The 17,336-nt window shown below is 40.6% G+C and overlaps 3 protein-coding genes across 3 annotated transcripts in view; 2 read left to right on the forward strand and 1 right to left on the reverse strand.

The window, feature by feature from the left end:
• The window catches only part of LOC109461680 (sodium-dependent phosphate transport protein 2B-like), an 8,632-nt gene extending 2,873 nt beyond the window's left edge, over positions 1–5,759 (forward strand). Inside the window, exons 3-6 of the mRNA XM_019758062.1 lie at positions 1,683–1,955; positions 2,202–2,509; positions 3,341–3,557; positions 3,849–5,759. Coding sequence (XP_019613621.1) covers positions 1,683–1,955; positions 2,202–2,509; positions 3,341–3,557; positions 3,849–4,750 — 1,700 coding nt within the window. The 3' untranslated portion in view covers positions 4,751–5,759. The remainder of the gene's footprint in view (positions 1–1,682; positions 1,956–2,201; positions 2,510–3,340; positions 3,558–3,848) is intronic.
• A 1,040-nt stretch (positions 5,760–6,799) lies between these two features.
• LOC109461688 lies at positions 6,800–11,597 on the forward strand. Its single transcript, XM_019758075.1, has 5 exons — positions 6,800–6,939; positions 7,955–8,099; positions 8,248–8,349; positions 8,670–8,807; positions 9,286–11,597. Exons 1-5 carry the CDS (start codon positions 6,809–6,811, stop codon positions 9,322–9,324), a joined length of 555 nt encoding a protein of 184 aa, XP_019613634.1. The 5' UTR covers positions 6,800–6,808; the 3' UTR covers positions 9,325–11,597.
• A 1,536-nt stretch (positions 11,598–13,133) lies between these two features.
• Positions 13,134–17,336, reverse strand: part of LOC109488257 (hexosaminidase D-like) — a 14,825-nt gene continuing 10,622 nt past the window's right edge. Inside the window, 5 exon segments of the mRNA XM_019792462.1 lie at positions 13,134–13,873; positions 14,243–14,329; positions 14,737–14,847; positions 15,299–15,386; positions 15,616–15,698. Of these exon segments, the coding sequence (XP_019648021.1) occupies positions 13,684–13,873; positions 14,243–14,329; positions 14,737–14,847; positions 15,299–15,386; positions 15,616–15,698 (559 nt within the window). The 3' untranslated portion in view covers positions 13,134–13,683.

Below are 17,336 nucleotides of genomic sequence, written 5' to 3' on the forward strand. Positions count from 1 at the left end.
GGGGGGGGAAGCCATTGCATTTTGTCTTTTCCAAACACAAATGGAGGTCATTTCCTGCAACTTCAGTTCTACATTTTCTGTACAACTGCAGATGTATAAGGCAGTAGAAAGGTTCAAGATCTGTACTTAATTATCCTCATGTTCAAAAAAAATTGTACCCTTAATTTTGAAAAAATTGGGCATAGGTTCCCCGGATGACCCCTAACCGGGGGCCAACGGTGCTTCCACAAGTTCAACAAGTGAAAAATACATGATACAAAATGTACATGTATTTACTACCTGGAACTTGGAGCAATTTATTCCAAAGATGTTAACTGCACATATATTAAAAACTAAACCAAATCCTATTTCTCAAACAAATCACATATTGACACAGCTGAACAAATAAAAATGTGATCATGTTTATAAACTCCACTCAAAAACAATTTTTGAGAGACACTCGGGTCACGGTACTAAGCGTGATAATCTCTAATATCTCATCTGATTCTCCCAATATGTAAAGGGTCTTTACAATGACAGCATCCAACCGCACATACATAGAAACAACAATATTACACAAGAAACCAATTAATTCGGAAAATTTCTCAGTAATGTTTGAAAATTAACCTTACTAAAATATAACTGAATTTTTATTTCAGTTGTAGCCGAAAAAATATTTTTCATGCGTTTAAAGTATCGTTTTAGCACTGTAATATGTACTTATTACATGTATCTATACATTTGCATGCTATCTTGACCTTTGACCATTGTTATTGTGAAAACAGGTCGGCCATGTTGTCTTTCTCGCCGTGAATTTTCGAGCCGTTTTTTCGAGCAAATTTCAACCGTTTTAAACATTTTACGGCCTCAAAAACTCATATAACGAGGAAAACAAGTTGTAGTTGTTATTTTCATGCGTAACATTTCTTCTGGGGATGGATTATTTTTCCGTCGAGCTGCCGAAAACTTAGCGCCATGCTGCAACCATGCGATCGGGCGCGGCCGGCCGGCGGGAGTTTTACTTTGTATCGGTGAGCTTTCGCGATGTAAACAAAGACAGTCGGAGTTGTTTACATGAAAATTTTGTTGTGAAACGCCAGCGGGGTGTCAGATTTTCTACCAATGACAACGTTTTCTTTGTGGCGTCATGGCGAGATCGACAATTCATCGTCAATTCACAGGATTGTGCCGACAATGGAATTGAATAGCGGCCCGATCCGTGCAATTAGCGCTCGATCCACGCCGCCCGACCGAAGAAAATTGGAATGACGAGTACATTTATCGGGGATAAAATCCCCAATTTTGAAAACCGACCGCTAGCCGCTCGAAATTTTTGGTCGGCCCAAAAAAGGCTAGGGTCGGGGGGTTTTTCATAGGGTCGGTCGGGTAACCGGAAACACAACATTTTTTTTCCTAGGCCTAGGGCATGGTGTATCACTGTATGTACATATTATTGCCTAGCCGGCCTTTGACTGATTGCCAAGATTGGTACTTCACTTGTTTTAAGGGACTTAGAATCTGTAAACATCATGGCCTTGCCCTTCTAACAGCCTTTAGCAGCACTATCAAATGCCGGATTCAAGTGTGTCTGTCTGAGGAAAATAATGCTACATTTAGTTTACAGAAAAGTTTGATAAATGCATGATGTCAAGTTTTGTTTTCTATCAATTTCTTATATATATATATTTTTTTTTAAATTCCAGACCTTGACACCTTTGGGAAGGTGAAACGTGTGGTGGTGAATGCCACAAAGATCGCCCTGCTGATCCTGACCATGTACCTGTTCATCTGTTCCCTGGACTTCCTGAGCTCTGCCTTCCGTTTGCTCGGCGGCAAGGCCGCGGGAAAGGCGTTCTCCGACAACGCTCTGCTGCAGAACCCCATCGCCGGCCTGATGATCGGTGTCCTGGCTACTGTTCTGGTCCAGAGCTCCAGCACGTCCACATCCATTGTTGTCACCATGGTCGCCTCCGGACGTAAGTACAATCAACATGTTCACACTAAAATTCTTGCCAAACAGTGCTTTATCCTGCACTATTTAGAGGCAGTTAGTCTTTATATTCTATAAGCAGGAATCCATGATTTTGAAATCACTGCTCCCTAGCACAGCCAACATGAATACTAGTAATGAACATATAAAGAAATAAATCTTTTGGATTTGTTGAAACAATGCAGATTTGTTGAAACACTGTAGTTAGAGCATGAATGTTTGTGTTGTACAGTTCTTGACGTGAGGCCGGCCATTCCCATCATCATGGGTGCCAACATCGGGACGTCCGTCACCAACACCATCGTGTCCATGGCCCAGGCCTCGGAGCGCAACGAGTTCCGCCGTGCCTTCGGCGGGGCCACCGTCCACGACATGTTCAACTGGCTGACCGTGCTGGTCTTCCTCCCCATCGAGGTGGCCACTGGTTACCTGTACCACCTCTCCCACTACATCGTGAAGAGCTTCAACCTTGAGACCAAAGACATGAAGCAGGAGTTCCTCAAGGTCCTCACCAAGCCCTTCACCAAACTTGTGATTCAGGTAATCACATTCCCTTGTTAGTCTTGAAGGTAGGTGTCATGTTCCTAAACTTGAGTCTACGTCTGTGAATTGGAAAAGAATCATTTGACAAATCAAAGCCCATTCTTGCTCAGAGGTGGGTAGTTGTTCCCAGTGTCCTATGTGCTTGTCTTTCTTTTTTAGTTCTAAGACATTGTTCACAACTGCCCTTTCTGAGCAAGAATGAGTTGATTCATTACATACTAGCAAAATGCCTTTGACTCCATGATTTGCCTCTGGTAAGGGGTAAAACTTATATAGTTTTGGTTACATTACAATGTGTACAAGTATAATTCTACACTAACTGTAAAGCCAGTACTACTTGTCAATGTATGTAGGATTGTGTCTGAAAAATTCTCTTTTGGAAAACGTATTATTGCACTCCATCAATGTAGCTAATTATTCCAAGATGATTTGTTTTGTGGAGTGCTGAATGTATTGCCATCCTAGCAGAGAGATGGCATTGTGTAGGTTTGCAGTAGCACCTGCCTCCTTTCCATGGTCAGATATGAAGGTGCTTGGAAAGGGTTAGATCAGTGATGTAACAGCACCACTATGTGGCCAAGAGTGGGTGCTGAGAGTTGAGTGTAAGTACCAGTGTACTTACTCTGTTTGCTGTGACCCTGGGAGTTGTGTAAACTAGGGCTCTTGTAAGTTTGTTTTACTCTGTAGTGATGACCGGTTTGTTGGCACTGACTAAACATGTTGCTGACCTAGGGATAACTAACTTCTATCACATGTGCAGCACTTGTAGGCTTACACAAGTACTTATGAGTCTTTCCTTTGTTCCTCCCCCTCCCTGTTCCACCACAGATTGACAAGAAGGTGATTTCCAAGATTGCCACAGGCGACGAGAAGGCCTACGAGAAGAGCCTGATCAAGGAGTGGTGCGAGAAGGAGCAGAACCTGGTCACCAAGAACGTCACCCAGCTGATGAACGTCACCGTGCTGGAGAACGGCGTCAACGTCACGCGGGAGATGAACGTGACGCGGGAGATCGAAGAGGAAGTCACCGTGAACATCAAGAAATGTAAGCGTGCCGGCTTTTACTTAAAAGAGTTGCCAGAGTTTCAACAGGATGTTACCTTTGATGATTATCAAGATTATTGATCCATCATGTCAACAAAGCCTTGTATGCAATGGTAGAGTACCAAGCTGTGTTTATCAGGGATAGACTGTTGGAGTATTGTGGGGAAAGTATTAGAACAGTTCCTCAAGTGATTATCTTAATCCAGTGCAGTGAAAACAGATATTACCAGCGTTTTTGTTGTTTCTTCTTTTTCAATTGTATCTTACTATGTTTCTTCTTGTGCTTCCACAGGTTCGTTCCTGTTCCAAGACACTGGTCTGAACGACACTGCAGTGGGTATCATCCTCCTGGTGGTGGCCCTCATCATGCTCTGCGTCTGCCTCGTCACCATTGTCAAGATCCTCAACTCCATGCTGCGCGGGCGCGTTGCCAAGATCGTGAAGAAGACCATCAACGCGGAGTTCCCCGGGAAGCTGTCGTTCCTAGCGGGTTACCTGGCCATCCTGGTCGGCGCGGGCCTGACCATCCTGGTGCAGAGCAGCTCCATCTTCACCTCCACCATGACCCCGCTGGTCGGGATTGGCGTCATCAGCATCGAGCGCATGTACCCCCTCACCCTGGGCTCCAACATCGGTACCACCACCACCGGCCTGCTGGCTGCCTTCGCCAACTCCGGCGCCAAGCTCGAGAAGGGCCTACAGATCGCCATCTGCCACTTGTTCTTCAACCTCAGCGGTATCATGGTCTTCTACCCCCTTCCCTTCCTACGTTTCCCTATCAAGATGGCAAAATGGTTGGGTAACACCACAGCCGATTACCGTTGGTTCGCCGTCCTGTACCTTGTTCTCATGTTCTTTGTCTTCCCTGCTCTTGTGTTTGGGCTGTCCCTGGCTGGCTGGCAGTACCTGGCTGCGATAGGAGGCCCCCTGGCCTTTCTGGTTGTTGTAATTGTTGTCATTAACGTACTTCAGCACAAGTATCCAAAGGTTCTGCCAGCCAAGCTGAAGAACTGGGAGTGGCTGCCCCTGTGGATGCGCTCCCTACAGCCACTCGATAACTTAATCACAAAAATGCTTGCTGTCTTCCGCTGCTGTAAAAAGAGCAGTACAGAACAGCATGTTATGTACTTTCCTGTCCAAGTAGATGTGTCAAAATTCTTGCATAAAGTTGACTCTAAAGAGACAGTGTTGTAGCACAAGCTGTGATTATTGTATAATAACGCACAGGAGTTTGTAAATAGTTCTCATTCTTTGACTTAGATTGTTAATTTATTGTAAGTTTTGGTTGCAGTGTTTTGCAACTTGATAATGCAATGCCTTTTTGGGCCATTGTTATACCAGCTGCTAGGTATCTAAGTGACCAAATTGAAACCTACCACGCTTGTACAGATGTCAACACCAAATTAAGTTAAGTGTTATATTGAACTGTAGCAGTACAGTAACTTGCGTGGTGTGGTTTACTTGCCTAGTCAGTGGTGCCAAAGTTTTGTACAGTACGCAGAGTTTGTACCTATTGTACCTATATTTTGCCTGCTTGGACCTTTCCACAAGCTCTGTAAATGTATATAATGTATGATGGAAGACAGGGATATTGGATATTGAGCATTTCTGCATGTCTTGAAGTTGCAAACCTTGTACAGTGGATTTGCTGTGTCCATTCCACCCAAGATAGGAACACCTTTGACGTACAGTACCTCTAAGGTAAAAATGTCTCAAAATTTTAATTGTTGCTTTTGGGGAACATTGTGAATTGTATGGCAGGGTTAATTAGTTGGAAATCCGAGTTTCTCGATTTCGAAGTCCGTCCTACGATTGGAGCTCGGAACTCCTTCATTACAGGGACCTCTATGTCAAAGAACCCACCACACTTCTCCACCAAAATAAGAAGGGTATCAGTATTCAAATCAGTATGTCGAATATACAGCTTGTACTTTACCATAATACATCACTTGTGTGGTCCAATGGTATATAAACTACAAGAACTGGCTTGTACTGAAATATCTGGCTATTATGTGTTCGTATCTGGGATTTTTTAATAATGCACATATCATTTTTGTTTTGTACCGCAAAGTTTTAAAAAGGAAAAAAAGATTATTTATTTGTATTAAAGTGCCGTATTGAAGTTGATGTTATCAGGGAACAATGAAGAGATGTTCTATGTAACTTAAAAGGAAAAAAAAATATACCAAAATGGAACAATAAACTGGCTTGAGTGTCATTTTCTTTGAGTTGTATGTGCTGGTGTCTAGAGTAGATTTGGTTATTTCCAGCTGGATGGAAAACTTAGCCTAGGCAAGTTGTCATCTTCATTGCATACTAGTATTTTACAGAGTAAAAACTGTTTAAACACAAAATGGTGCACTACAAACTTATTTTTAAGTTGTACATTAGAAAAACTTAAGATCGATGCATCGCTGGAAAAAAATCTGGAGGTGTTTTTCAGACCGGGTGTGTCTCATGTTATTGTTTGCACTATCAAGGTTCAGTGACATGGATGAAACAGTAGAAAAGCAGAAAATATTTATTTTGGTTTTTTGGTCATCAGATGTGGAGAGAAGGCCTGAGCTTGGTCAAAATAGATCAATCGCCGAATCGGCCTTTGATACTCAAATAGAATCTCCTTGCATAGACATAGACTTGTCATTGCTACCGTAGCACTGAAGCTCCACCCAGCAGTTTGCTTCAGCAGGACAGTCAACTTAAACTTGAACCCACCTTTCTTCAACATCATTAAATACCATTCCAGAGGGAGTTCGGCCACATCTGTTCTGACTTGCTACACTGTAGCTTTGAAGATGAGCAGACGCTCAAAGTATAGAATATTGTATGGTATACACTCACCTGCAGGCAAATGGTTAATTTTGTTAAGAGGATTTCAGATTTGGAGGATAAGACACCACTTAAATGTAGTACAGCAATGCTAGACTCGTAGGCATAGTTCTTAAAGAAATGCAGCGTCAATATACTAGTATTCATTTTAGTACAGTATCTTGGTAAATTTTCATTCTGTAAACCAATAGCACTCTTGTCTTAATTGATACTCTTCATTTCAATTTTACCAATTCTAGATAATGCCAAATATGGGCCCCTTATTGTTTGCGGCATATTTTTCAAAAGTTTTTTCTTGCGCTCTCAAAGCAGATTTTAGTGAAATGTATCTGATCCATAAAAATTATTTATTTTGGCCCCACCACTTTCCAAATTGTTGGGTCAGAGGTCGTGAGTATTTCCCACTATCCCCTGCGGTTCGCTATGGCGGACGGAGCTGACGATTTGGTGGAGACGGGAGCTCTGTTCATGGAAGTTTCACCAGACGAAGATCCGGCCGAGGGAAGAGAGAGGAAAGCAAAAGTAAAACAAAGCCACCCAGAGGAAGACAAGGCAAGTTTTCTCAGCGCTTTCTCGGAGATGTAATGATTCTGGGCCGGAGAAATTTAACGCGAATTTGATGGGTTTTCCAGGGGAGGGGGGCGTCTGCTCTCCCAGTTTGGTCGTCATTTATCAAAACAACCGGAGACACCGTCATAATTAATGATTTCTCGGACAAATTTACAAATGCAAACTCAGATACGTAAGACAAAGAATGCATGATTTGTTAGTGATAGAAATCCAATGTTTAGATCCGACTGGACGACGTATTATCGCGCTTTATTTAGATTGTTTAGTAGAACTTTCAAACATATTTTCCTGTCTTTGAAACGACATATTTTACCTTCTTTGAAAAAGTGGACTGATGTGTCATCGACTACTTTTGCGCCATCGACTGCTTTTGTGATTTTACTGAGGAAATCAACATGTTGTTTTGTTTGGTAGAATTAAGCTTTTTTCACAAATGTTTTTCTGTAAGAAGAAAACTGCAAAGTTATGACAGGTGATGGCTTTTACGACTTAATTGGTCCTCAAGTCTCAGAATAGAACCTTTCAATGGATTTGTGTTCATTTAAATGAACTTTGTTCCGACACAAAATTTCTATCGCCACTGTTGGAATGGAATGGCTGTCAGTGCTGACTGCTATAAAGAAATTTTATTTGAAAAGTTGAACATCAATAAAATATTTGCTTACAAACTTGTTACTTCAGCCTTGTTGGATAGTTTTGACAGGTAAATAGCCTAACATAGAAAGACAATGTAAATAAACTGTCCCATATCATAGAATGGTTCCATAGGTTTTTAATAAGTAAAAGCTGCACTGGTTAAAGGAACTGCTGAGTTACACTGTTACAAAACCATTGATCATGAGATGACTTTTTAATTGTTAATGTTATATCATGCAGCAAATTATTGTAATAATGTTGTAATCCCCATACCTCTCTTGGTAGAAATTGTATTCTTGCCACAATCTAAGAAAGAAATTTTTCTTAAGTTGACAATGGTTTGTTGTTATTTTTTCTTCAGGCCATTGAGCTTGGCATCAAGTCGGAGCATCGTGGTCGACCTCTAGGCAGCTACAAGTCCAACCCTAAACATGACAGAAAGCCCAGAATTGTGCGTGACAAGGGTGTCCTGAAGAGATGTCAGAATTGGCCCTGTACTGTGAAGGAGGTAGGCAAGTTATCTTCTTAAGTAAAGCTATCCATACGTTAGTTTCAGGTAAAAAGGCATCTGTGAACTTTGTAGTTGTTGTGCAAGGTGTCCAGCAGCAGACATATGGATATTACCAATTCCCTTAACTTTGAGTTTTTTGTTCCAGGTGGCAGAAATAGGGCTTGTGTTTGCCTGCAACATGTGTGATCGCCAGTACACCTCGCCTGGAGGCTTCCGATATCACGTCAAGACAGTCCACAAAATTGAGGTACAGTATCTTGGAGATAAGATGCGCCTATTCAGGCAGTTTTCTCATCTAGCCATGTATAGCTTGAGTCCTTTCATACCCATCACTTTGGCAAGTTGGAACAAACACATGCGAAAAAGGCTGGTCTTAAGACTAGTTTTCTTGTTTGTTGTCTTTTTTAAAATGAATGGGTCCCCATACATAGCATACTGGGTTTTTACTACTGGTAGTAGCTACACAACCAAAACCAAAAGGATTTCATCTGACAACATTTCTTTAACCACTCAGCTACCTTTCTCATATCAGGGCTTAAGCTGTCCTGTTGAATTATTCCTCCCCAGGAACTAGACAATATTCAGGTGCGTGGACCCAGGCGGCCAAAAGTCAACACCACACAAATGTTCAACAAAGCCAGAAGGGGGAAGAAAGTCCCCAGTAACAGCCAGGTCCTGGGTCAGCAGGTAGATCTTGCAGAAGAGGTGAGTGTGAAACATTCCTTCATCAAGCTGTGCAGTTAGACAGTAATTCATGCTACTTTCTTAGCTAAGACTATTCAAAGCTGCAATGTTGTGGTGCAGAATCTTAAATACATGAGGTTTTCATTAACATGTTTTATTTTTACCTTCACAGAAGAAAAAAATATTGTTTTTGCTATGTTTCTGCCTCTTCTTCTTCTCTAAACAAATTAAGTCAATGACCTGGACCAGACGTCTGTCACCACGGTAACTGGCACTGTAGCAGACACCCTATGGTGTTGGATTACATTTTGTAGTACATTTTGTAGGAGAAAGATGGAGGGGCTGCTTACCATACATGTATACATGTATAGTATATGAATGTGTTTAAGTAACAATAAGCAGAGAAATAGTTTGTTCAACTATATATAGAACATGTGAAGGTAAACACTATGCATTTGCTTTGCAATTGTTACCTTTCTGGTTGTCCTTGTTTCTGCAGAATGAACAGGATGAGCCTGAGGATCTGACCATGGCATAAACCCCACCACAGCCACACCAGACGTGTTAGTTAAGGAAGATTATAGATTAGTTTTTCTACCAGGACAGATGGAAACTATCACTACACAATTGTCAAGCACTATATTTATGAGAATCGGACATTCAGCATGTAATCTAGCTTGCATTGTTCAGCAAATGTGTATGTATTCAGGATGGGTTAAACAGGTTTTTGTATGGAGTCAGTTTAAGGAAATCAGAATGTGCATGTATAAAGCTTCAAGATTTTCACTATGAAAAGAGGTGAGGGTATTTCAGGCTGTCTAGAAGTCTAGAGTAAAACAAGGCTTTTAAATGTGTTACCATGTTTGTGTGAAAACATGTGTAGCAGAAGTATTCTCTTAAAACCGCTTTCAGTGTTTAGAAAACCCATTTAGTAATATCTAAATCAGTGAAAACATGACTTACAGGGTACCATTTTGCCCTAAAATCATGGAAAGCATTGAACTTCTCTATGCTGTATCTTGTCTGCTGTCCAAAATCTGTACAACATCTACGTTGTATTTTACTCTATGACTCGACCAATATTACACGACGTAATACAATAAGAAAATCATGTTAAAGATTTGAATCAAAAGCATTTCTAATAAGAACTAATCTTGCATTGGTAAATCATATGTACTTCAAGGCAATCAAATTAATTTTACTACTTTGGTCTGTAGACATATATTCCAAGGTTAAAAACACTCAAAGAATAAAGAAAGATTTTATAGTATTTACTATATTATAATACACATATATATGGGTACGGCAATGCCTTGGAAGCTTGTCTAAATTGGATGCAATGAACACATTTTTTAGAAGAGTAGGATAAGTTAATATGAAGCTTTGTATATTGCTTCTCCATACTGTGAATATCTCTAGTAGGCAATAATAAGGTGCTGTTCAGTGTTATTCAGTAAGTTAGTTAAGAATGTTAAAAAAAAGATAATCCTAGATATATTTTAATGATGCACATGACTCGTTATTTTAGTAGTTTCTGCATTACATTTTAGATAATCAGCTGTACTAACTTATTTATTTACTGTATAACCTCATGATAAAGTATATTCTTACTGTTTCATTGTTACATTTTGACATTATGTAGTCTTTGTATGTTTTATATAATCATGTGAAAAACACAGTGTGCGAATCCTCAACTTTTGTTTACAGCTGTGGTGTAACAGTGGACAAAGCTGTCTCAAGTTCTCAAAGCATCTTAAGGTGTTTTATTTCTGTAATCTGTGATATAGATTGAAGTTTTATGTACTGTGAGACTGAAGACTTACATGTGATACACATGACAGCACTGTCCCTGCTTTGTTGTTAAGTTGTCACACTATGAGTTTTTTGTTTAAATACATCATTGCAGTGTATGCAGAGGCCCCTCTGGTGCTCAAAAGGAAAGTTTGAATGATATGAGATTTGCTAAAGACTGCCAGTTATAAGTCACATAGTCTATTCCAGTATTTTAGAAAATCATGTTTTTATTTGCAGTTTTACAACTTTTTAATGTCATTATTGTGTAACTTTAGATTTGTGGCATGTACTAAAGGGTGTATAGAAAGCATGGAGGGTGGATTATACAGAAAGGTTAACACTTTAGTGGTTAACAAGTAGAGATAGTAAATTGATATCATGAACATGTCATGTCTACAGGCACAGCATACTGTTCGATGTTTGACTGCTATAATTTCAATATTTTAGTCATGTGTCTGGTCAAGCAAAATCTTGCCCAGTTGAGGCATAAGATTGGGAATGATGCAGCCATTGTAGCTCAAGGATAGTTGCCTTGTAATATGTGCACTAGTCTCCGTTTTTGTGGGGCGGTCAACTTTGTCATTTTGCTTAACTTGGAAGGGCTGCATGTGCTCCAAAACATGTCTGTTACAATAAGGTTCAGACAGTAATTTTTGTATGTCAGCAGTTTTCCTGTGCATGTATGTTCTTCTGCTACTCTTTGTATTACAATGTTTGCAATCAGGACACAACTTCAAAGTATAATTATTTTGAAAAGCTTGTTCAACATTTGTGAGCTGTTGATTGATGCATGAGAAAAACTATGACCTTACAATTGGTGCTTTCACTTCATCACTGTACCATATCAACTATTTTACATTTGTGGTATGTAAGATTTAGCATTAGAAGGTTGGCTGATGTAAGACAAAAAGGGAAAGGCTGTAGGTAGAAAGTGAATTGTCACTTTTTAAGAAGTTTGTGTAACTACTGTTCCAATATTCTCGACACATACAACAAATGATTCTCTATCCATTGAAATTGTGGTTGTAAGTTTTCTTCTTGATCAGGCTTCTCCTCTATACATATTACATCATTCTTTTATTGTTGAGTTGATGCTAGCCTCTACCAGGCTTCGGGAGGCTGTTGGAAAGAGTAGTAATCGTTGAAATAGATAGATAACATGCCAGGTGAGTTGATCCTGTAGAGAGACCTGTTTGCTGCACCCGAAGCCTGGTAGAGGCTAAGTAGTTTAATACAAGAGAATGTATAACAGATATTTCCTTCTCATGCATTGTTCACACACTGAAAAAAGAGAAAGAGGCAGTCTACAATGGAAACGGATCCAAGGAGCCCTTTAATGCAATGTGGTTTGTAGCCATTCACAAGACAGAAACATTTACAATACACTGAAACTGATGTCCCCAAAGCAGCTACCAAAATCTTATCATATATCCCCATTGAGTAAATGTATGGATTTTGTTTTTCTCTTGGACGATGACTTCACGTCCTGTTTCTTCCACCTCAAATTGACAGTCTACAGTTTGATTGTTCTTGCAGGGTACACTCTTCTTATTTTTAAGTCATCCTGACCAGCTAGCTAGGTTACCAGGATAAACGTAACATTTTAACTGTAAAACAGAACAAACGTACTAAAAAATAAAACAGCAAGAAATGTAATTTCCTTATGATATATATATGCCTTATTTGCCTAGTAACAAGGATAGGACCAGCTGATGTAAAATATGCTAGCAGTGATCTTGCTAATAATTAAAATAATGACTTTTTTTTGGCCATACATACCAATGCTCAAGATTATGTTTTCATACTTCAAGCACAGATCTTGAGTCAGTAGCTCAGACCACACTTCCCTTTGCTTCAGCACATTAAGACACTTGCAGGATATATCTCTATAACGTTACATACAAAAAGTAAAGAAGTCATCCTTTTATATTAAGGTACCTTTTATAAGGTACATGATCTACCAGTGTTATGATCTGAATATAGAACTTAAAGATATTGGCTCGGTTAAAATAGGATCAATGATTATCTCCACATTTACTGTGGTGCTCTAGAATGATAACATTTTGTGTTTCTACCTTTTGTTATATTTATTAAGCAATACATAATTCAGTGCATGGTACGTCTCTGAAATAAACATCTGGTTCGGCAAACATTCAGACCCATCACAAGTGTTTGCTGGTGTACATGTACAAGAGACAAGTGATGATATTGGTAAAGCCACAGCCTTTAACTATTTGCTGGCATCACAAGGCTTTTCAAGCACAATAATTGGAATGATTTGACTGCTAATTTCACATCTAATGTGAACAGTTTACAGGAAAATGGCCAGTTTTCTTATGCTGTGCAGAAGGGTTTGGAAATTGTCAGTACAAATTTTGACACCTCTGCATTAGCTGTGCCACAACCCTTCTTTTTCTGCAACACACCCCTGCTTTCTCTATGCAACACACCCCTGCTTTAGCTGTGCAACACACCCCTGCTTTAGCTGTGCAACACATCCCTGCTATAGCTGTGCAACACACCCCTGCTTTAGCTATGCAACACACACCTGCTTAGCTGTGCAACACATCCCTGCTTTAGCTTGTGCAACACACCCCTGCTTTAGATGTGCAACACACCCCTGCTTTAGCTGTGTGACACACCCCTGCTTTAGCTGTGTGACACACCCCTGCTTTAGCTGTGCAACACATCCCTGCTATAGCTGTCCAACACACCCCTGCTTTAGCTGTGCAACACACACCTGCTTTAGCTGTGCAACACATCCCTGCTTTAGCTGTGCAACACACCCCTGCTTTAGCTGTGCAACACACCCCTGCTTTAGCTGTGCAACACATCCCTGCTTTAGCTGTTCAACACACCCCTGCTTTAGCTATCTAACATTCCTGTTTTACATGTAGCTGTACATGTGCATTACACAGTTTTACACTCCAGCTTTAGCTTCATAACACACCAGAGGATACAGTACAAACTGCAGACTGGAGGTCTGCAAATCGGCAGGAAGCAGCAACACCATAGCCAGTGGAAGCAGTTTAATTGCACACCATTCTGACCCCAACAAAAGCAGCACATGATATTCTGACATCTAAACGACTCCACGGACACACTAGCTGCTATTCTGCTTCTTGCTGGAATAACGTTCGATTTGCGTCTTTGCGGTTCCGAGGATTTCGCTCAGCTTGTCTATGGGAGACTTAAAGTGAACCTCCAGCCACTCCTCCACTGTACTCGGGTCGTACACCTCTGACAGGGCACTGTCCATCTCCCTGTGAAGCTTGGTGAACTCTTCTTGGAGCCTGAAGAAAACATTAAAGAAAAACTAGATGTAGTTGAAACCTAGCCTGGTTACCAAACCTATTTAAGCTCCCAAAATCCCTCTCCCAAATATTTGCGGAGAGGATAAAGACAGAGGATAAATAGGTCCCAGGTAACCAAGGCTAGTTGATACTGAGACAAGTCCAACCAACATTCAAAAGATAGAGATGGACTAGAACTAGTAGAAGGACTCTAGTTTTTCCAATCAGTACACTAGCCTGTGTGCCATCCTCAGTAGTTTCCACCGGCTCCCTAATGTTGCTGGCTACCTGTGAAGGCAGAAACTTTGGAGGATTGCACCCGGAAGATCAGTACACATTCAGACTGAGAAAGATTTAAGACATTTGTACCTGGATGCCACATGTATGATGAACTCCAGGTGACAGGGGTTGGTGAAGTTCCTCCTCACATGGTAGTCTGTCATCCAGCCTGTGTACCTGCTTAGGGGAACAGCACATGGGAAAAAGCATGTAAAAAAGTTGCCATTGGTTGTTACCCTCTTTGCAGACTTAATATAAATGGGATCAGTATGCTCAGTAAGGTTTAAAACTTTTCTGTGGGTAGGTCTTGGGAAATGTAAGAGAATACAAAATTCTAGGAAGGATCTGTATTCAGGTGTCAATTTTTTTACTACATTGTATTATTAAACACTGCAATTACTTTTGTATCAGAGGTTCACCTGTGTTTTTTTTGGTCTTTCAGCATACTGTAACCAGTATAACTCCAGAAGTTATGAATGGATTATGATCAAGTATTTGGTATGTGTGTAGCTTTTTGGAAAGATGAAAGTCGAGGTTGATCTTTGGCCTCCTAGTGGCTTCCCTGAAACCGACTTAAAACTAACCTGTCTCCATTGAGGAAGTCTATGTAGTCAGCATCCAGGTTGACCAGGACATGCACAGCCTGGAACACCTTCCCACCGGGGAATCTGCCTTCCCTCGCTATGGTCTTAATTCTGAAAGTACCAGCAGGTAGCATTTCTTTAAGTCAGTTGTACAGGACACGGTAGAGAGGATATAACAAGGGTAATAAGTTGATCTGTAAAGTACATAAAAAAGTCGAAACATTCCACAGGGAAGTTTGATGCATGTACTTTAGATCAACATATTACTTGAATCATCGACTCCCGAAGACGGTTGACAGAAGAGCAACCAAAAGTTTGAGGTGAGCTGTCCTTACTGTGTTTATCTTAAGTACTGTATAAAACTTTAATATGGAATCTACCAACACAGATGAGCTTTAAAGCTATTACAAAAATTCATATTTCAACTAAGTAACCAAACTCCAGTCCTATTCATTGTATTTGTAAATCACTGAGCTACATTGTAATGGCTGAAAGTGGTGACAACTACAGAATCCTAAAATTGTGATCTGTGTGATTGTGAGATGATATTGTACAGACTGACTTGGGCACAATCTGGACCTGGAGAGTTTGGGAAAAGCCCAGCTCCTCGGACACCTTCCTGTGGAAGTCACAGTCCTCTGTGAAGCCACCTGACAAAAAAAGAAGAATTCCTGAATTATAACAAGCTACAAAGCATTTGTCTCAAACTTTCATGACTTAGAAAATGTTGTATAGCCTTACAACCTCTTTCAGAAAACTTGTGACATTATGTTGAGACAAGCTTTCAGACAAGATTTCCCTACAAGTTTGGGCAGCCTTAAATGTATTTTTACTATCACTGTCTAGTTGGACTCAAAACATCATTGAAACTGAACCCACCATGTACGACTGTCTGCAGACAGAGTGCAAGGCTGGGTATGGCAGCTGGCAGCAGCTCACAATGTGTGGCGTAGTGGTCATATCTGCAAGGAGAGAGGAAAATACAATATTTTGTCATGTCTTGGCATCTAAAAGACAGTCCCGGTAACTTTGAAATAAATATACTTGAATGTGTACATAGACTCCTCAGTCTAGCAAATTTAATTCTTACTTAATTTTATGGATGACAATCATTCTCTGACGACCCACAAACTAGTGCCTGCGGTTGAATAAAGGAAACTTTCCAGCCCAAAATGGAAATGCTATGGTAACTATTGTGAATTTGCAGTAGTACATAGCGACTTTTAAGATAAGTAGGCACATGCTGGCCTTTTTGAGTCATCACTGTGCTGAGTTCCGGACTCTGTTGGGTTAAGGCGGCCTAGGCTGATATTCATGTTCGAGTTCGGACGTGTGTCTGCACGATTGCCACATACATGTTTCGAACCCGAATCATGTTCCATCATGTTCGATATGACGTCATTCGAACAGAACGCGTGTTCGAATTCGGGGTTACCGGCGGTCATTTGAGTCATTTGTATGTTTCCCCTGTAAACCCGCGTTGTTACGCATTTTATTCACGTAGTATGACCTAAACGGCTTTACGCGCAGCTGAAAACAGCATAATTCATCTTTAGAGTAATCCATGTTTACGTATTATCACTTTTTTATCAAATTTGTCCGAGGCTATTTTGCATATAAGTCGAAATTTTTTAACTGTGGCGATTTTTTAACGAAAAATGACAGAAAAATAGCTGTTTCTGTCGTTTTTGGCCCAAAAAAACAATGTAACTGTCATTTAAAACAAAATAGCCTCGGACAAAAATAATAAATAGGGGGTTTGCTTTCTACTTGTAAAATATCATGATGAAAGGTGTTGTTACCACTTGCGCGTAAAGCCATGAAGAAAACAGCTTTTTTTAAACCAAAATGTTGATTTTTAACCCAAAAAATTACAGAAGTAGTAAAAACAAAATAACCTTTATTCAATGTGTTTCAAGTACTACTAGAACTGTGTGAAGTTAAGTTGTGGTGCGACCAAGCTATCAAAAGTTACAGCCATATGTATGAAATACTAATCATAGTTGGCCATAGGCTGCCTTAACCCAACCGAGGATCCGCAAACCTTTGGCAGCCTGGGTGCCACCCTCCATAGTTACTGCTGGCTCCCTATTGTCACTACCTAATGGACTACAGAGGATGGTACCCAGGCCAGAGCCTTGGAGGAGGTGATTTTTTTTAGAACAGGTGAAAATCAATGCACGCACGTCATAGGTAATTTCAGGTGGATTAAAGACTTGTGTGAACTAGCACGTCGGCAGAACGTACTGCACCTGCGCGAAACCCGTAATGTATTGTACATAGCACTTCGGCAAAACGTCTCATATAAGGTTGTATTCGCTCATATAAGGTTAGCATTTCGACAGTAGTTTCCAAATGTTATGTCGGAAAGAATATCCTCTGCAACAGGCAAAATTCTGATGCAACGTTGACCAAAAACCCAACGAAAAACGCGAAAATACGGGGTTCTGCGCAGGCGCAGTACGTTCTGCCGACGTGCTGTGTGAACTGACCTGCTCCAGCCCGTGAGTGCCCAGCCCTGCACTGTGAGACTGGAGGGAATGTTTTCCAGCTGAGACAGCCACGCCATGTGGTTCTGTATGTGGTAGTTGATGGGAACA

This window comes from Branchiostoma belcheri, unplaced genomic scaffold, assembly GCF_001625305.1.
Source record: "Branchiostoma belcheri isolate BF01 breed outbred unplaced genomic scaffold, Haploidv18h27 scaffold112, whole genome shotgun sequence".
NCBI classification, from domain to species: domain Eukaryota; kingdom Metazoa; phylum Chordata; class Leptocardii; order Amphioxiformes; family Branchiostomatidae; genus Branchiostoma; species Branchiostoma belcheri.

Coding starts and splice junctions, on each gene's coding strand:
- LOC109461688 (XM_019758075.1), top strand. CDS start 6,809: ATGGCGGACGGAGCTGACGATTTGGTGGAGACGGGAGCTCTGTTCATG. Junction 8,100..8,247: donor GGCCCTGTACTGTGAAGGAG/GTAGGCAAGTTA, acceptor TTTTTGTTCCAG/GTGGCAGAAATAGGGCTTGT. Junction 8,808..9,285: donor AGGTAGATCTTGCAGAAGAG/GTGAGTGTGAAA, acceptor TTGTTTCTGCAG/AATGAACAGGATGAGCCTGA.